The following is a 21,064-nucleotide window of genomic DNA, read 5'->3' on the forward strand; positions in this document are numbered from 1 at the left end:
GAGGCAATCCTCTTGGGCTGCCCAATCGCCCTGTCTGTTAGAAATAATAGCTCTCCCTCTTCCTCAGATTAATTCAAGGGAGTCGGCGGAACCACTTCAAAGACGGGAGAAATCTATTAAGCTAAAACCATTTTGCAGACAGAAAAAAGTTAATGAGAAGACTTCATAGAATGGGACACAACAGCAGCAGAGCTGGGTGCCATACATAAAATGCACTGAACAGCAAAGGAAGCATTTTTGTTATTAAGAAAAGTGATGAAAGGACTATTTATGAAGGTTCACACAATCCTTTTAGACAAAAACCAGTTGCCCACATTCTGCCGCCAGACGGGGTCTGGCTTGATTGTTACTGGCTCACTTCAGAATGTCTTCTGAAACTTCATGCACCCTAGTTGTAGCATGAAGCTCCTGGCTTGCATTAAGCCTTAAACTCCCATTATGTCAAAACTTGGAAATTCTGGCTTAATGTCAGTTAGCAAACAAACAAACAAACAAAGCATGATGCAATACAAGCCAGGACCTTGATAGTGAAGCCAGTGTGCAATTGGAGGGGAGCAAGATGGAGGGGGAAAGGGGAGGAGTTTGGCCCCAAGGCTAATTCTTAGCATCATAAACTCAATGGCCCAGTTCAGACAGTCTTTCCCAGTTTCATAAATCCACGTTTATGAAGCCTTGAATGACTGCCCTAACTGGGCCACTGGCTCACAAAGGCTCAACCCAGATGTTAATTCCTGACGTTATAAACCAATGTTTCCCAAACTTGGGTCTCCAGCTGTTTTTGGACTACAATTCCCATCATCCATGGCAACTGGTCTTGCTAGTTAGGGATGGTGGGAGTTGAAGTCCAAAACAGCTGGAGACCCAAGTTTGGAAAGCACTGTTAAACCATGGTTTATGAAGGCAGGCATGTGAAGCCCAAGCTGGGCCACTGAGTTCTCTATAGGGGTGTGCAACAGTTCCTTCCCATGGGGAACAGGAAAATGTCTTCACAACACCCCTCTGGCAAATAAAGAGCTCCCCTGCATATGAGGTGTTGCCCCATACATTTCAACACAGGAAACAAAGCTGCATGAGTTTTCCTTTTCACATGCAAAATTGCTCCCTCCATTGAAATGAGGGGAGAAGCTCTCATTTGCTTCCAGAAGCCCTGTGCGCTTGTACATATACTGCACATGAGGATTTGAACAGGGACAAACATATATTTACTACTCTGATATTTACAATCATTTTGCTAATACAATGGGAAACACTGTTTTTACCTGTAATTAAAACAGCAACTTGTCTTGCGTACTGGTTTTAACATTATATAGATATATATTAAAAAAGAAAATCCTAGGTGTATAATGTATTTAGAGAAAAGGGTTTCTTAGGATTTTTGTTTACCATTCTCATTGCTATAGTTCATCAGCATGCCACAAAAGACAGTCATGAGCTTCTCACTGGCTGGATCTGTTTTACTGCACAGTGACCTTAAATGGTCTATTACAATCTCTGCCCCACCTGCATGGTCAACTGCGCTTCTGCCCTCATCTGTAAAAAAAAGAGTCAAGTTAAAAATAAAATTAAAAAGGCACTTAAGAGTTCCAAACATAACAGTAGTCATAAAAAAGTAGATGGGTCTCGGATAATTAGCGCTTCTGTAATCACAGCATGAACTGGGCAAAGTATTTACACAAGTGCTTAAGGGATAGGCTGCTACAGGCACCTTATTTTAAGGGCAATTTCTTGCAAGACATAAACCTGGGGAGAATCCCAAGGCCCACCCTCTCCAGGAGGTCCACTCAACCCTTCCCTCATGCCACCAGCTCTTGCGTTTTCTCTCCACGCAAGTGTGCTGAAGGACAGGGAAATCATTCCTTCACTGGGAAGGCAGAAGATAAAGAGCAGCAATGCAGTACAATTTCACTTGGAAGTAAATGCCACTGAACTCAATGAAACTTGCTTCTGAGTAGACACAGGATTGCACTGGTGTTTCCTCAGAGCCAAACACAGATAGATGCTGCTTCATAGCAAAAGTTGGTATGGCAACTACGCTTGAGGACCATAAATCAGGTAGACAGGGCCATCTTTTCAAAAAGTTAGTCAATTAGGGGGTAATGGAAATCCACAAAAAGCAGCCTTTCCCTTCTGTCCACAGGAGACAAAAGTATTCTGTTCCATGAATGGAATTCCACTCATTCATCTCTGGATCCAACCTGATAAAACTAAATTTGGGGAGAGGAAATTGTTAGAGAGAGTTTGACTGCAAGCTCCATGTTCAGACCAGTAGTGTGTGTCTCTCTTTGAAGGGAAAAAAGCATACTGTAAATTGAGAATGCCACATGATGCTAATTACAGGCTATCTGCCCTCCCTTTCTGATCCCAAAGTCCCAGAGTATTCCACAAAACATGCTCAGTGATCCCTAGTCAAAACAAGTTCAGAATGTGCTTATTCTTTCCTTGACTGTTACCCTGTCAAATTTAGCAGCCAAGTGAACTCCCACGCGAAACATGTTTCTCTAGCAGCTTGCAAGGTGGTGGTGGTTGTTTAAAAAAAAAGTGCAATAGGTTTTTTTTAGAAAGCAAACAACAATATGTACCGCTCGCTTGTAAACACAACAAATTGCTTTCGCAGCTTCAGTTTGCATCACTGCAGTTCCCAATAAAATTCGTCTTGAGAATATTTAAGTGTGTATGTTGTTTTTAAGGTTTGTGGTTAAACTGAAGTGATGAGAAATACCATCCAGTGATGAGAAAGGTATGCACTTAATATTGGAAATATGGGGAGCGGGGCTTGAGGGGTGAGACAGCAGCAAGGTCAACATGACACAAAGAGCCAATTCTGCTGGTGCACTGCAAAGGTCTCATTGCCCTTCCACCACTGCAAAGTATATAATGGAGTATCAGTTTACATTCATTTGTTGGGAACAGAGTCTATTCATAACTGAATGTTTCAGCTAATAGCCATTTAGTTTTCCAGTCTCCTGAACTCTTCTCCCCATCTCATCTTCTCACAGGTCTGACTACTTAAGACATACACCAAAAAGGTTGCTATTTGTTAACAATTCCATATACTCTCAGGAACAGTCAAAGATTTCTAACTCCACTCTCTCAGCTCCACTGTTTGTAGAAGGACTTGATAGAATCAAAGAAAACACTTTCTACAACCATATTCTTCCTGAGATGGCCAAAGAGATCATTTAACTCTGAAAAGACAAGGGTGAGGTTTAAATAAAGTTTTTCAAAATGTATATACTTTAGGCATATATAAAATAACACAGTTTCCTTTAGACACAGTAAACTTCTAATTCCTTTAAAAAGCGGACACTGGTTGAGTTTTTGTTGTCTCATCTCTTCAATCTTACTGAACTACTGGACCAAATCTTTCAAAATTCTGTTATTCTTGCTCCTTTCAATTTTTGTTAAGGAATAGGTTATGCTATTTTTTAAAAAATCTGTTAATGTGCTAAATGTTATGCAATGCATTTCTCAGGAGTGAACCAATTAGCTAAACAAACATTTGTGAAACCAATAAATATGAGCATATTTCCCCACCACCCCCAGAGATGAAATTAAACACAAAGCGAGGCTCATCATTCTATTATTTTTACTGAGCAATTTGGACTATTTTGCATCACTGTGGTGGATCACTTTTAAATTATATTTCTCAGCAGGATACGTTTAATAGGACTGGAGAGCAGCAGAAGGAACAAAAATGGTTCTTTAAAAGTATAGTTTTCTCCATAATATTCCATATACCTCAAGAATATTTTACTCTTCAAAAGTCTCCCAAAGGAGCTCTTTAGAAGAATTTTAAAGCCCCAGAAAAATATTTCCAGTCCTAAAGAAGAGTGCCCTGAAAACCTTTACTTGATGATGATTTTGTTATTCTGTTCCAGTTCCACACATTAATGGTGAACTATCAGGGTTGTTCCCTCAGCTTTAATTCTAAGTCAATGCTTGCTTTTGCAAGTTTCTAGCATATATCTAAAATCAGAAGATGGGGGGAAAATTCACATGTTTGCAAACCGAGGGTGTCTCCAGAGTTTCAAATTTGGGGCATGTCAATAAAACCTTTTCATGCTGCAAGACTAGACTTGGGAGTGGCTTTTCAAAGCAATGAAACCATAAAATCTTGTTAAGATGCGGTTCTCAGATATCAACGCCCAATAACAAGAACTGAAAATCAAACACGATGAGCCCGCAGTGCAAATATAATCACAGTACCACAAGGACAAGGAACCTCAGGCGTCGAGGTCAAATGCACCCCCACAACCTCTTTGTCTGGCGCTTTGGACTCTCCCACAGCCAGCCCCTCTCCTCAGTTGCCCCATCTCTCCAAAGACCACACCCTGCGGCCTCCTTTTTGCTTGCCTGGAATGTGTCTTCGAATTCTGATAATGATTCTTGCTTGTCTGGATGGAGGATAGAGAGGGGGTGCATGTAGAAACTATCCTGTACAAAGGTGAAATGTACATTTCTTTATGCCATGACTGGCCTGAAGAAGGAAGAAGAAGACGAAGACGAAGACGAAGACGAAGAAGAAGAAGAAGAAGAAGAAGAAGAAGAAGAAGAAAGCCTTTTGTTTCCTCTCCTCAGGAAAAAGAGAGAAAGAGGCAAAACTTGTTCCCATGTTTTCCGCCAATGAGTTATGTTTTGGGCATTTCCAAAAGTCAGAAATATCCCAGGATTCTAAAGAACTGGTGTCCACAGTTTTCTATCCTGCTTCGTGTTTGCTCTGTTCATAGCAACCAAGATACATCTGAGACAGGCACGGTGCAGAAGTTATTCTGTATAAATAGTGGGTGGGTGGGTGTTAAGCACCTAAACCCAATGCAAAGTGTTAGGCTAAAGCCGATGCACTCATTAAAAATTCACTGTATAGTTAACTCACAGTGCAATGTATACATGTCTACTCAAAGCCTCCTTGTGTTTAATGGGGCTACTCCCAGGCAAATAAATACATAAATAATTTTTATTTATACCCTGCCCTTCCCGGTTCACAAAACCGGGCTCAGGGCGGCTAACAACAAATTTAAAACACTTAACTGTAATATAAACATAGAAGCAGCATAAAATACAGTATAAAAACATGAATAGCAATAAAATTCAAAGTTCAAAAAGTTGGGGGAAATCCGTCCAATAAGCATTAGATAGTCAGCAGGGCTAGCTGGCTGAATTAGTCCTACTTGGGCCAGCAAGGAGACCGGGGGAGAATTAGCTGTGGGGTCTCAGAGTGGGTAATCTTCATAAAAGGGGAGGGGGAGGGAAGAGAAGGGAAATAAAAGATCAGGCTGAATTCAAATTAAAGGCCAGGCAGAATAGCTCTGTCTTACAGGCTGGACAGAAGGAGGTTAAATCCTGAAGGGCCCTAGTCTCATGGGACAGAGCATTCCACCAGGTCGGAGCCATCACTGAAAAGGCCCTGGTGGAGGATAGTTTGACTTCCTTAGGGCCTGGGACCTCTAAACTATGGTTATTCATGTCCTCTGTGGGGCATACCAGGAGAGGCGGTCCCGTAAATACGAGGGCCCTAAGCCACAAAGGGCTTTAAAGGTCAAAACCAGCACCTTGAACCTGACCCTATACTCCACTGGGAGCCAGTGCAACTGGTAAAGCACTGGGTGAATATGCTCCCATGGCAGGGACCCTGTGAGGAGCCTTCGCTGCAGCATTCTGCACCCACTGGAGTTTGTGGGACAGTTTCAAGGGCAGTCCCGCGTAGAGCGAATTACAGTAGTCAAGCCTGGAGGTGATGGTCGCATGGATCTCTGTGGCCAGGTCGGGGTGGGAAAGGTAAGGGACCAACTGCTTAACCGCTTAATGTAAAACAAATTGGGTATAGGATTACAGTAAGCAGGCTAGATGAAAAGCAACTGAAGCCTTGAAGCTGTGCCTAATTACAATGTGGTGTGATAACTTTTCTCTCCATTATGGTAACGCATGCAAATGCATAATAATGAATTGCTGAGGCCACTGTTGCCCTGCTTCCATTCACCGGGGTGGGGGGGGGAAATCAGTCATGCTTTTATCCAAAGATAATCAAACTGCTAATTATAATCTTACTTGTCTACAATATATTGTGATAGGGCTAAGTAATTTTAACTACAGCTTTATAAATAAAAGTTTCAAGAAGGAGAATGTACAAATCAAAATTAATTTGCAAGAGAGAGAATAATCTGCTTCATCCACATGCACTAGGTAACAAGCTCTATATGCATCGAGCGCATATCTCATTAATGTATGCACTGACACATTTTGTATCTGCTGTCCTCTTTAAATAGTCTTCAAGGGTGGTCTTTGTAGAGCATGCCATCTACATGTACATGGTCTCTACATTCAATTAAAAATATCACACTTTTCTCAACAAGGAAGAGCACAGAGTGCCATCACTGTAATGTGATACTGTTCAGTATACATTCGCCAGTGACCAGGAGAGGCTCCAACTAATGATCAGTACACAACTTCCATGATCTTTTTAGAGTTTAATGTGGAAGGTGAAGTGAAAGGGAGGTACGTATTGTTATAAGTTTCAGGGGCCAGAGTCTGTGGGTGCAAGTTACCCATAAATCCTGGAATTAGTAAAAGTCAGAATTAATGAACCTTTAAAACCCTAAATGGCTTTGCCCAGTATACCTGAAGGAGCGTCTCCACCCCCATTGTTCAGCCCAGATACTGAGGTCCAGCTTTGAGGCCCTTCTGGGGGTTCTCTCACAGTGAGAAGTGAAGCTACAGGGAACCAGGCAGAGAGCCTTCTCGGTAGTGGTGGCCGCTCTGTGGAATGTCCTCGCATCAGATGTCAAGGAAATAAACAACTATCTGACTTTTAGAACATAGTCAAAATAAAAAAATTCCTTCCAGTAGCACCTTAAAGACCAACTAAGTTAGTTCTTGGTATGAGCTTTTGTGTGCATGATCACTTCTTCAGATAAGATTTCGTGCATGCACACGAAAGCTCATACCAAGAACTAACTTAGTTGGTCTTTAAGGTCCTACTGGAAGGATTTTTTTTATTTTGACTATGGCAGACCAACACGGCTACCTATCTGTAACTGGAACCATGGAAGGCACCACATTGAGCCGCATGAAATGGAAGTCCATCAGGTATCTGAAGAAGTGTGCATGCACACGAAAGCTCATACCAAGAACTAACTTAGTTGGTCTTTAAGGTGCTGCTGGAAGGAATTTTTTTATTTTGACTTTTAGAAGACATCGGAAGGCAGCCCTGTATGGGGAAGTTTTAAATGTTTGATCACATTATTATTATTATTATTATTATTATTATTATTATTATTATTATTATTATTACTACTACAACTATGGGAGCCGCCCAGATGGATGGGGTATAAAAAATAAATTATTATTGTTATTATTAACCCCATCCTTTATCCTGCAATGTGACTTGAAAAGCCCCCAAATGAAACTCAGATGGGCCTGAAATTGGCAACCACCTCAACTAAGCTAAGTTACTCAGGAATATTAGAAGGCATCCCTGTATATTTAAATATTCTAAAACTGTGCTAGGCTAGGAATTCTAATTCTATTCAGAGTGGGGTCAGAGAAGCTTTCTTGAAGAAAAAAACGTTAAAAGTATATTACATACAACCCCAAGCATCAAGATAGTTGAATAGCAACAGCTAAATACTAAGAATAGCTTCTTCCTCCTTTTGTCAAGATGCCAAATGCGAGGGCAATTTAAAAGATCTCTGCTTTCAAGAAATGCTCATATTTCAGCTGTGGTGAGCCTTGAAGCAAAAGGGCATTTCATAAGAATTAAGTGATTACCAGGAATGTAAGAAGAGTCCTATTGGTTCCATCAAGTTCAGCTTCTCTTTCCCCCAGTGGATGACCACCAGCTGCTGGGAAATGAGCACCAGGGCATGAAGACAACAGACATCATTTAATGTTGTTCCCCGGCAGATGATTATCAGTAGCACGATGCTTTATGAATCTGGAGTGTCCACATGCCCATGGTAGACCTCCCCCTTTGCGAATCTGACCTTTAGAGCCTTCCTGTGACAGTGAATTTCATTAATTATGAATTCTGTGAAGTAGTGCTTTCTTTTGTCTGTACAGAGAACATATCTATGTACATCTACTAGTTGAAATAGCGTCCAGATGACAGGAAAATAGCACATGTTCTGTTGTGCTTTTTGGGTACATGGATGCCATTCTAATCATATGTGATTTGTGGCTGACAGTATCAAAATTTGACAAGAATTGTAAAATATATACAAAATTTGCCACCATTGCTAATGGAAAATGTCCAGAAACAAACAAGAATCATTTTCTGATTTTAAACAAGAGAATGATTTCTGTAAATACGGTTAATTTCTGTAATAGACTTGGAATTTGAATTGGTAATGTTGATGGAAGTTTTATAAATGTATATGTGACCACAAACAGGGGGCCTCTGCGATGCTGTAGCTACATCTCTTACAAATACATTGCGACTAGTCGCACTGCCTACTTGCCACTCTCTGAACAGAGCATAATATTTCTGAAGCAGCACATATTGTGCTGGGCGTCCATTGTCATTCCCATGACAATGAAGCTGAAAACTGAGTCAGCAGTTGGACATCTAAACTGAGAATTGTCATTCTGATGCGTCACAATTCCCAAGACTGCTCCCTTAGGTTGGAAGGGTGCAAGCAAGCAGATACTATGTTAAGGCCTGTTCCAATTCCCTCATAAACCATCCCATTGCTTCAAAGATTCTGTTGGACTCTTGAAGTTTCCTTCCTTCTCCCCTTGTTATTTGTCCTTCACCGTCATCAACATTTATATGGGGGAAGAGACTACCACATCACAACACACCTAATGCAGGGACTGACTGCCACGTCAAAGCATACAGAAACATAAGCAAATTAGGATCCCACATGGAAAATCTGAGTCACCATGCAAGAATAATTCCAGACTTGACATGGTAAGCCAGTGGTAACAGCAGTCATCGTCAATGCTGCTGTTGATGCTAAAATAAAAATTACTGTTAATAACATGTACTGAGAAATGGGTGTAGAAGTTGAATCACTACACTTCATGTCAGAAATCAAGCAAAGTAAAAAATAAAATTACAAAAATAACATGCCCAATAAGGGAAAACCGATCAATTCAGAGGGGGAAAGATAAAAACTTTTGACAGCAAAATGATGATGATCCCATCAGCAATATTCCATTAGCAAGTATACTTTTATTCTTCTCATAATCCTCGTCCAGTGAAACTCTCAGTCACTCTCTCTCTTTTGGCCAGGATACTTTGATATTGCTTACTGTGTGCTAGTGAAAAGCAGCATGTTTAGAAAAGGGGGCAATTACCGTATAGTAACATATAACAGAGTTTTCTGTTTGTGTTTTGATTTCAATTTTCTTTTTGCAGACATCAATATATACAACTAAATAATAATAATAATAATAATAATAATAATAGTAATAATAATAGTAATAATAATAATAAATGCATCCTTACCTTTAATATGGGGAAACTAAATCTCTTATATGGGAAAGCTGGTACTATTAAAGAGTGGCATTTACAGCAGGCAGGAGTGGGAAACCTATGGGTATCCAGATATGGTTGTTCTATCAAGTCCCATCAGCCCCAGCAAGCATGGCTAACGATCATGGATGGTGGGAGCAGAAGTGACTTGCTGTTTGGGGTGGAACCGCTATGCTAACTTCCCAGCAGGTGGGTTGCTGTGCTTACTGGCAGGGAAAGAGACAAGACAGTGCAAATACACCAGCAGGGAACCCCCCTCCGCCTGCCTTACCCCTCTTCTTCCCAGCAAGCAACAGCAAGTCACTTGCTGGGAAGCTAGCACAGCTGCTCTACCGCACCTGATGAGTTACCTGAATGTGATTTGTAGTGTAGCAATGTCTGAAGAGCCTCAGGTTCCGCAACTCTGATTTACAGTCTGTCTAGTAAACTAAAATTTTCAGGCTTCTAAACAGAAGGGTTTACTTCAAAATGTAGCACCCAGGATAGCTGTGCAGGTTGCACATCTACAATTTATAACATACGTCGGAAGAATAGCGTCATCTGAACAGTAGAAATCTATTCTGCCGGCGAAAATTGTGAGGCGATTATCGAAATGTGTTGCCTACATGCAACTGGTGTGTTGGGGGCTGCAACCTGATGGATACTGAGGACAGCCAAGCGTCAACTATATAGGGTTGTGATTTATAGACCTGACTGTTTCAGGCCTTCCATTTCCTCTAACCTTCTGCTACCAAGCAGGACTGTCTATATGCCAGACACTGTTAATTCATACTACCAGTATGCAGGTGCACTATACAATGGTGCCAGCAATTCACTTGTGATGCCAAATGTGTAATCAGTGAGAACCCAAATGTGAATCTAAATGTGAGCTTTATTATCAGTGTTGGGAGGGGGGTGGGGAGAACGGCACATCTTCCCCATTAGCATTAGCTACAGAAACAAAATTAGGATTTTGCAGTTTTTTATTTATTTAAAAAAGAAGCAGCGGGGGGAAAAGAAAAATAAAAGAAAAAGAAGAAGCGATTTTACCTATGTCCACAAAACCCCACCATATTTGCCAATGATTTGGCTGCTTCTATTAAAAAATGGGACTTTTGACAGCCTGTCATTCAAGCAAGGCTTAATTGTGACAGCACCCACAGATGTCTTGCAGAAATCAGCACTGCTGACAACAAAACAAGAAAAAAATGAACAACAAGAACCAGTCTTTTTTTAATAACCAAAAATAAAAAAAATAAAAACAAAACACTGATATTTGAACACTTACGGCTGTCGTAGCATATGTTGCCCAAGGCACGTCCTGTTTGAAGAAGCACGTCCTGGTCTTTGCAGTTTAAGAGCTGCACTAGAGGTGGAATCAAGCCAGCATCCACACACGGGTTCCTCATAAATTCTACAAGCCACAGAGAGAGGTTTAATTAAAGGCTAGTTGATGAGGATTGATTATTTCTTGTTAAAGAGAGCCATTTTTCCTTCAGCGAATGTTTTCCTTTCCAAATTCACACATACCAGAAGCACTGCAGCTGCTTCTCTGTATGAGAACTAATTTATGTACAGACGAAAAAGCAATCTAGTTCCAACAGCAGCAACAAAAGCACCCCAGGAATTATGGGCATGTTCCAAATTCTACATATTGACTGCCCGCTGTAGATTCCTTTGGTGAGAATAAGAAGTATTTTAAATATCCTTCATTATATTAAAAAAAAACAACCTAAACATTAAAACACCAAGCATATACTGGGAGCAATAAACACAGGCAAGAAAGCACCAGCAACTTTTCTTCTGCCCACTTCTATTCACTAAAGAGGATCTAAATAAAACCCAGTTAAAGGAAACCTGATAGAAAGGCTACTGCATCCCTGTGTCCAAAGGAAACCTCTAGCTTCTGTACAGGATCTTGATTAAACCACAGAGGAAAGTTAAAGCAATTTTCAAAGCTATAGCTGAAAGCAGAGAGTGGGCTGCACATTATACTTCTTCAGGGGTCTAGGTAGTAATAAGAGTCAATTTCACCCAAGAGATTAGATGGAGGGACTTAGACAAAGACCCTGGGGTCTCCCCACCTAACCATGGCAGGCTTCTAGAAAGTCATTCGGTGTTCCTTTTACAAAACAAAAAGCAATGGGAGAAATAATATTAATACTTAGTACAGTACCTTCAAGTGTTCAATGCACTTCACATGTATTATCTACTTGTAATCCTTGCAGCACCGCTGTAATGATTATTATTTTTTTGGTTACGTAATCAATGTGCTTTACAAGTACTGTATGTATGTGACCACATAAAAGTGTGGAGAGCAACCTTCACAGGAATGAAGTCACCACACATTGTTTCTGGCAACTGGGAGCCCTACTTCTAGTAGCTGGTCCTTCTGCAAGAAAAGAGCAGGCAGTCGGCAGCAGCAGTGACACTGTTGTGGCCCAGGTGGTCCACGCTTCAGCAGTTCTGCATATCCACACTACATTTACAGCACATGGTTCTCACTTTCCACCCCAAAGAATTGTGGGAATTGAGGTTTGCTATGGTTTTTGGGGGGGGCGGGGGAGAGAAGCCATGTGCTGTAAATATATGGTATGGATGTGACAGTTCTGGGCACCACGATTTAAGAAGCTGGAACATGCGCAGAGGAGGGCAACCAAGATTGTAAAGCCTGGGTATGTTTAGCCTGGAAAAGAGGAGACTGAGAGGGAGAGATGATAGCCATCTTTAGATATCTAAAGGGCTGCCACATGGAAGATGGGGCAAGGTTGTTTCTCCTGCTCCAGAGGGTAGGACCTGAACCAACGGCTTCAAGTTAAAAGAAGAGATTCTGACTGAACATCAGGAAGAACTCTCTGATGGTAGGATCTGTTCAACAATGGAATGGACTCCCATGAGAGGTGGTGGAGTCCTTCCATGGAAGGTTTTTAAGCAGAGGTTGGATGGCCATCTGTAATGGATGATTTAGTTGAGATCCCTGCATTGCAGGAGGTTGGACTAGATGACCCTCAGTGTGCCTTCCAACTCTACAGTTCTATTGTCCAGACTTGTGCCATGAAGAGGGCACTTTGGTGCTGCAAACAAAACGGCAGCACGTGCTTCTTCACTTTAATGCTCACCTAGAGGCAATGGCCATCCACTCTGAATAAGTAGCTAATTTTGAGGCTGGGCTTGTGCTTTGGAATATATGGATGTTTGCTATCATACAACTTTTGTCTTTGTAAAAAAAAGGTCTGAATAATTTAGAACTGGGGGGAAAAATGTGCATGTGCCAATGTGCAGCACCTGCTAAAATGAGTCACGGGAGCTGAATGTGGCCTTTGGCAGCTTTGAATACATAGTTAATAAATTGCTGTCTCCTTGCAGGGCGATTTGTTCTGGGAAGCTGTGGCAATTTAGACATGATGCATTCAGTTAAAAAGGAGGACTGGAATTTCAGAACCACAGTCTTGAGTACAGGGTGGAAACTGACTGGTTTGGTTTCCAAACAAGAATCTTCAAAACAACAACAACAAACCACGAGTAATTATTTCCCTTCCATCACATCTCCTCAAGAGCAATATTTCAAACTGCCTCTGCTGCCCAGTCCATTACAACCTGCTAATTCATGGGAAAGGAAGAGAGGCATCACTTTGTGGAACCTCAAGCAATGATAAGGCATCCTGAAATGAGCTGTACATTCAAATCTCTGCAAGTTACCAGAGCAACATTAGACTTGTTTCATTTCCAACCATCTCCTATGAGATTTGTGCTAGTGCTCAGCGCAAAAGTCAGAGCAGCCTAGGGAGAATAACAGGAGCTTGCAGCAGCTTAAGAGACAGCATCATGAGATGTTTGGGATCAGCATGCTAGGCCCTTCTGAAAATCCCAGCAACGACAGCTTCACTCATGTCTTCTTTTACAGTATACACTTGTGATATTGGAATGACCCTAGCAGACCTTTTGGGGAAAATTAAAGGCTTGGCAAAACAGCAATAGGCTTTTATGACAAGTGGCTTCTTGGAGTGGAGATAAATGTATATATGAATAAGTTGAAAATGAATGCCAAATTAGTGTATTAATACAACATATGGTGTTAAAATAAAGTTCACCAGACATGCACAAATGTGCCTGCAGTCACACCTGCAACTGTGAAAGTCTTGTCATTTAGCTTTGCCTAATAAAAAAAACACATCGCGGGTTTTTCACAACAGTTAGCATTATAAAATAATTGCAACTCTGAAGTGCTTTGATGTATCTGGCAAATGGATGACTAAGAACTAATATATTATCAAGGCAGAACAGAACAAAAAAAAGAGTGCAGTGGAAGGGAAAGAAGAGAGAAATGAAAAGCATCTATTCTATAAAATGAAAACATAAATGAAGTAAAACATACTGACAAGTGAGCTGCAAAACTGAAGATGTTCCAGGAGAAAAGGCCTTGTGGAAAACCTCACCATTTTTGGCTACTTCTGCTATGACGTTAGCTATTTTTGCATTGCAGGAGGACTGCGGAGTCAACAGACTTGCAAACACTTGGAGGATCCCACTTTTCTGGATTTTTTCACTTGTCTCTGTATCTGAAAAGAGAGGAATATACGCAAAACAGAATTGAGTGGTAAGTAGCGGGTTAATGGAAATGTATTGAAAGCTTCACACCTAAAACAAAATTCCAAATCTTGACACCAAAACCAAAGAATGACCCTTTGTGCCTTTGGTTTGGAGAGAAGGCTAGGTGGCATTACAGAGCTGTATAAAATTCTGCAAGGCGTGGAGAAAGCTTTTTCTCCTACTCTCATAACACTAGAAAACTTGAGGATGTCCAAGGAAGCTGGATAATTCAGGGAAGAAAAAAGGATAGACTTCTTCACACAGTGTGTAGCTGAACTATGGAATTTGCTTCTGCAAACTGGGATGGCCTCCAACTTAGATGGCTTGAAAATTGGGCAAATTAATAGAGGATGAGGCTATCAATGGCTACTAACCCTGGTGGCTATGTTCCACCTCCACTGTCCAAGGCAGTATGGGCCTGAGTATCAGCTGCTGGAAACCAGAGGAAGAGACAGTGTTGCTGCACTTATGTAGGTCCTGCTTGCAGGCATCACATGGGCATCCAAGTCAACCATTCTGAGAACGAGATCCTGGAACAGATGGGCCACTGGCCTGATCCAGCAGGTTCTTCTTGTGATACCCAAAGACGCAGATGTTTCAATGATGCACTGCTATTTGAGAACTGCCTTTTCGTTTACATAAGGAGGCTGTCCTAACATACCAAGTCATCGGACTATTCAGCCCTGCATTGTCTACAAGGGCGGCTGCTTCTCCAGGGTCTTAGGCAGAGGTCTCTCCCACCACCTACTACCTGATGTTTTTTTACCTGGAAATGCCAAGGACTGAACCTGGAACTTGTGGCACACAAATAATGTGCTTTACCATAGATCTATGGTTGCTACCCTATAAGGAGCACCATGACATCCAGCAGGGCCTAGCGAGCAGAGGAAGCTTTTAAATCATTTATAGTTATTATTGCAGGACAAATGTGGTGGTGTTAAATCACCTTCCACATATATATGCACAAAATATAACTAAATAACAGTTAAAAACAGCACCAAAGAATAGCAAGCGATGAATTTTAAAACAATTCAAAATGGATGCCCACGGAAGAGACCTGTTCCTCAACCTGGGAAGCTCTGATGGAACAAAACAGTCTTCAATTTTCCCCAGAAAATGCAGATAGTGGACACTCATCGTATCTGGACAAAAATGCTGGTCAATCAAACAGGGGCAGCCACACTGAATGCGCTGTGCTGATTTACCGTGGAAGAGACCTCTGGTATCACTGGAACTCAAAGAAGCAGCACTCCTGTGGATTTCAGTGACCTACTGGTAACCAAATAACCTGGTATAAGTAGTAGAAAAACAGATGGGTATTCCTATTGTGCAAATAAAAGGAGAAAGACAGGACAAAACTAGAAGCTAGGGAAAAGTCCTGACAGAGCCATCAGGGGAGTTGTGGTTCAATGGGTAACAGTAACTGCGGGTTCAAGTTGTCTTAGATTGGTTTTACTCAGGTATAGTAACTTCCTGCACTTCCTCCTAGATTCTCAAAGGGGTGCTTTACTTACACAAAACCTCTGTGAGGTAAGGTACATGATGAATTTCCCCAAGGCTATTGAGTGAGATTCAGAACTGAGTAGTAATGCAAATGTTCTGCTTTTAAATCCACCATTCCAGCCACTGAGATGAGGTAGGTCAGATTCCCATCTTCAGAATTCTGAGGATGCAGGTAAAGAGCAAAGCTCAAAGGCTACGTGTGGTGTCTTATTTCATCTACTTTCAGAATAACATAGCCCCAATATGTTAAATAGCCTTAGGCTCAGACATATGCTGAATATTCTGATTTTTTTAAAAATAAGACACAGACATTTTGTAATCATGATAGAGGTAAAAAGCAGCTTCTCTCTCCACCCAGCAGTCCAACTACATTCAGCAAGGCTTACTTACAGGAGAGCATGCAGCCTTAGTTGTGTTTTGCTCCTGGGACACCCCCCCCCCACAGCAAGCCCAGCACACAGGGTATTGTTTTTGCATAAACAGGGTCACAGCAGATTCTACCATAGCTCTCCATCTCTCTTCTCACACCTTGGCATCTTCTGCACAGCACACACCTTGTTCTCTGTGTTAGGGGGTAATGTAACTTAAACATAGTAAGCAGTTATTGTGCACATTCACCAGGAATCATAGAGAATGTGCACATAATCTGTCAATCAAGAGCAATTGTGTACATTTCCCAGTCAGTATACATAATATTCAGCAGGCCTTGGGGAACGTGCGAAGACAATGAATTTTATATATTCTCTGGTCATTATGCATAATCTCAAACAATTCCCTCTTCACAGACAGATTAGGTGCACATTCTGTGTGATGCCTAGTAAATGTGCACAATGGCCAGTTATTATGCACATTGACCACATATATACCCACATTCACTGAACTGATGCCAACTTCACTACAGTGGTACCTCGGGTTACAGACGCTTAAGGTTACAGTCTCTGCTAACGCAGAAATAGTACCTCGGGTTAAGAACTTTGCTTCAGGATGGGAACAGAAATCATGTGGCAGTAGCGGGAGGCCCCATTAGCTAAAGTGGTACCTCAGGTTAAGAACAGACCTCCAGAATGAATTAAGTTCTTAACCCGAGGTACCACTGTAGTGAAGAAATAATGGGCTTTTTCAAAGAAGGTCTAGAAATATAAAATTTACAGTAATAAACAAGAGAGAAAACACATGCAAATATTTGCCACAATGAGTTCTTACATATCAGAGAGAAATGGGTGCTTTAAATTTCAGTGTCTGAACTACAAGAAGTTACAGGGTTTTGTGCCTTGTATTGCCCCCCATTTCATTAAGAGGAATTTACTGGACACAATCTACTGGGAGTTTCTCTGCAGACAGTTGCCTTGTGCAACTCCTATTCTTTTCAATATGAGGAACAGATGAGTGATTCCCATACTGTAGGGATTGTCTGTACAATCTGGTCCCTACCCTATTACTTACAATTAGCATGCAAGATGCAATAATATGATCCCACCCACTGCACCACTGAGAACCTTAACACAGTATTGACTTGCTTTTTATCACCCACGGTTTGACGGACTTGTTAACTGTGCAAATTAAGTCAATGGTATAGAATGTATCCTGAAAAGCAGCGAAGAAAATAAAATTAAACTGTTGCCTCAGGTTAGTTTTGTGCAGCAGGGATGCTCTGATTTATTTGACTGAGATCAGCAAACACCAGTAAGACAGAATGACTCAGACTCAAAAGGACTTCTAAAAGAAAATGGAATGCCAGATCTCCTCCTCTTAGAATAAGAGGGCAGGCAAAGAAAACCAACATTTTGGCAGACTTATTTCTTCCAGTAAAGATCATCTGACAGCTGCTGAAGTGGGAAGCTTCAGCTATGTGGGTCCTGCACAGCTTTTTACACTCACACACTAAATCTGAAACATGGCAAACCTTCATGAAAAACACACACAGACATAACAGTATGGGACAAACTCGTCAGTACCATTATTTTGGTCTGTGCAGACCCACAAGGTGGTAGAGAACCTTTTTGAACTTCTGAAGAAGGAAGCCTGTTGCTGTTGTTGTTGCTGCTGTGTAGGCTTCCTGAGGGATTTAGAACCCAGATCTTCCTGCATAAAACCTCCTTGAGTGCAGCAGGTTCCTTGCCAGTCGTGTAGTAGCAAATTAGGAAGTGCAGGGTCTCACCATGACTATCACAGGCACGCCCCTCTAAGATTATACAATAATATACTAATGATTAGAGATACATTGCAAGGATCAGTGCAGATCTCCAGGTGTTGCCCTTTAGCTAGTGCACATACATGGGCAAATGATTTTGAGTGCTTCAATATCTCTTTTTAGAGTGATGTAAGTTCTGTTTTCCTGCCAACCTAGCAGTTTGAAAGCATGTCAAAGTGTAAGTAGATAAATAGGTACCGCTCCAGCGGGAAGGTAAACGGCATTTCCGTGCGCTGCTCTGGTTTGCCAGAAGCGGTTTAGTCATGCTGGCCACATGACCCGGAAGCTGTATGCTGGCTCCCTTGGCCAATAAAGTGAGATGAGCGCCGCAACCCCAAAGTCGGCCACGACTGGACCTAATGGTCAGGGGTCCCTTTACCTTTACGTTCTGTTTTATGTAACGGAACTTGCACACCATTCTCTTGAAACTGAAGCACCTTGTGTTTTCAGTGTTCCTATATGTTTAGCTCTGGGTAAAGGACTCCAGGACGGTTAAGTCCAGTCAAAGGAGACTATGGGGTGTGGTGCTCATCTTGCTTCAGGCTGAGGGAGCCGGCGTTTGTCCACAGCTTTCATGTGGTCATGTGGCGAGGATGACTAAACTGCTTCTGGCGCAACGGGACACTGTGCCAGAGTGCACGGAAATGCCGTTTACCTTCCCATTGCACCAGTGTGGTGTAGTGGTTAAGAGCAGTAGACTTGTAATCTGGTGAACCGGGTTTGCGTCTTCGCTCCTCCACATGCAGCTGCTGGGTGACCTTGGGCTAGTTACACTTCATTGAAGTCTCTCAGCCCCACTCACCTCACAGAGTGTTTGTCGTGGGGGAGGAAGGGAAAGGAGAATGTTAGCCGCTTTGAGACTCCTTCGGGTAGTGATAAAGCGGGATATCAAATCCAAACTCCTCCTCCTCCTCCCCTTCTTCTTCTTCTTCATCTACTTGCACTGGTATGCTTTCAAACTGCTAGGTTGGCAGAAGCTGGGACAGAGCAATGGGAGCATACAGTAGCTATAAAACTCCCCTTTCATGCAGGTTGAGTGGTTCTAGGACACTGTAGACAGGGACCCTTCTGCAGAAATAGGAACAGGTATTTGATCCCAGACAACCCCAAACCACTATGCCACTGCAATGTGGACCTACATGAGGAGGGAGGCTCAATGGGTTCATCCCCACCTCTATCCCTCACACAGAAAGGAAAATACATAGCAGGGAGAATGAATGAATATTCTCCAGAAATGAGTATTCTCACAGCAGAAGCAACTGGAAATGGAAATGGGAACAATGCTGGCGGGTGGAGAGAGGAGAAGGACAGGGAAAGAGAAACATGACAGGATCAGCTGTGTTTTAGAGGCAGTGCCCTCAGGCGCTTAAATAGTCCTTATTTAACCGCTGAAATATTTAAAAACATTGCTTCTTATTCTTCACTTGCAGATTTGAAAAACACACGGGCCAAGGTCATGCCGCAATGGAGGTCTGAAGCCATAAGGAACAGGCTTTAACAAATAAAAATATATGAACCATGGTGACGTTTTGTGTGGCAGAAGGCAGACTGGAACCAAATCTCGTAGGGACCTGGGTGAGGTGAGGTGGTTTGGGAATGTGAAATGAAACAGGAGCACCGCCTGACAAAATGAGCTCTGTGTTACAGAGGCTGAGTCACACAGTATAGGGGCAGGAAGACCAAGGAACCAAGAGTAGTAACAAAACAAGACCTGGGAAGAAATGCGGCCTTCCCCAACCTTGGGCCTTCCAGATGTTCTGGATTACAATTGTTATTTGCTTGCTTGCTTGTTTGTTTAATTTGTATACTGCCCTTCATCCATAGATTTCAGGGCAGTGCACAACATAACATTACAATATTAAAAACACGCAATACAGAATAATAATAACCTGAAAACAAACCAATTATCCTGCCTCCCACAACACATTTATAAGGTTGTAGAGGAACGCTTCTGCATGGCGCCTAAATGCATTCCACAAACAGGAAGCCACTGCAGAAAAGGCCCTGTTCTCATGTTCCCACTCTCCGTACCTCTCATGGAGGCAGCACATGAAAAAGTGCCTCAAAGGACGATCTTACAGTCCAGATCAATTCACACGGAGAGAGGTGCTCCTTGAGGTATTGTGGTCCCAAGCTGATCTGAGGCTTTATAGGTCAAAACAAACACTTTACAACAGACTGGTGCTGGTGCGTGCTGTAGCGCAGACCTTCGGGTTGTCCACTTTACCACCATTGTAAAGGCCTCCAGAGTTGTGCCTAGTTGGACCTTGATGTATCCTGTGCGACAGATGAACTAGCAAGAGCTAGTCCAAGAACTGGCTGAAGCTCCTGTTCTAATCTATTTGCCACAAATTCAGTGGGTAGCCTTAGGCAACCCATGAGCTCGCAGCCTCAGTCCCCCTCGGTCCACCAGCAATATGGGGAAGCAGATAGCCCTGCCTTAGAAACTTGCTGTAAGGCTATAGGTGCAACACTTCAAAATATTAGTTATTTGTGTTTATGAACTGGGAATATCGTCATATGGTATGGGCACCTGTCTATGGAGATAATGTTGGGACACAGTAAGAATGCTGGTCTATCTAGCTCAGCAGCTGGTCCTATCTAGACAGCTCTCCATAGTTTCAGGCAGACAACCATCCTAGCCCCACCTGAAGATACTGGGAACTGAGATTGGGATCTGTAGCACAAAAAGCAGATGCTCTACTACAGCTCTTCTCCCAGAAGGGTGCTAGAAATAGCCTGAAAATAATCATGGTGCTATTCTCTGCAAACATCTATCTGCTGACAAATGACTGATAAGTGCTGGAGGCTAAGACTCCAGCCAGAATGTCTTGCAACAGCTTACAAATGCTCTGTGTGGGGTGTGTGTGCGCTATTAAATATGTTTTTACTAATGTGAAGAGTGGCCTTTTTCTATTTCCCCTTTGACAGGCAATGAAGACCAGTTTAGCAGCCCTTTGCTATAGATTAATATTGTTGCTGCCCCTGCTAATGCAACGCCCAATTTGTAAGTGTCTGACAACTTTTAAGCAACTTCTTGCTAGGATTATCAGCGCTGCTTTTTTATTAAGTTCATACTGAGTGCAGTAGCCTAATCCTTACCATATCTCATCCCTGCAGCAACCGGCTGAAACATTTCCAGTTTAGCTAGAACCAGAGGAGAGACGGGGGGCATTCAAGACCCATTATTCTTCCTCTAAAATCTGATGGGGCAAGTCAATGAGGGAAATCTGGAATAATGATGGACATTTCTGCCTTCTAGCCACTGCTGTAAACATTGACTCAGACTGCTAGTCCAGAGGGGTTCATCAGCATAATGCAATCTGACC

The 21,064-nt window shown here is 42.2% G+C and overlaps 1 protein-coding gene across 6 annotated transcripts in view; it reads right to left on the reverse strand.

The window, feature by feature from the left end:
- RAP1GDS1 (Rap1 GTPase-GDP dissociation stimulator 1) overlaps positions 1 to 21,064 on the reverse strand; it is a 92,451-nt gene that overhangs the window by 30,131 nt on the left and 41,256 nt on the right. For 3 of the 6 annotated variants that reach the window (XM_081207102.1, XM_081207101.1, XM_081207100.1), the window contains exons 3-5: positions 13,888 to 14,010; positions 10,740 to 10,865; positions 1,384 to 1,530 (exon numbers count right to left, since the gene is read on the reverse strand). In XM_081207102.1, coding sequence (XP_081063228.1) covers positions 1,384 to 1,530; positions 10,740 to 10,865; positions 13,888 to 14,010 — 396 coding nt within the window. Of the gene's footprint in view, positions 1 to 1,383; positions 1,531 to 10,739; positions 10,866 to 13,826; positions 14,011 to 21,064 lie in introns of those variants that run through there. The other 3 variants (XM_081207104.1, XM_081207105.1, XM_081207103.1) reach the window with 3 other exon arrangements.

The sequence above is a fragment of the Podarcis bocagei genome, assembly GCF_964188305.1.
Source record: "Podarcis bocagei genome assembly, chromosome: 9".
Lineage (NCBI taxonomy): Eukaryota > Metazoa > Chordata > Lepidosauria > Squamata > Lacertidae > Podarcis > Podarcis bocagei.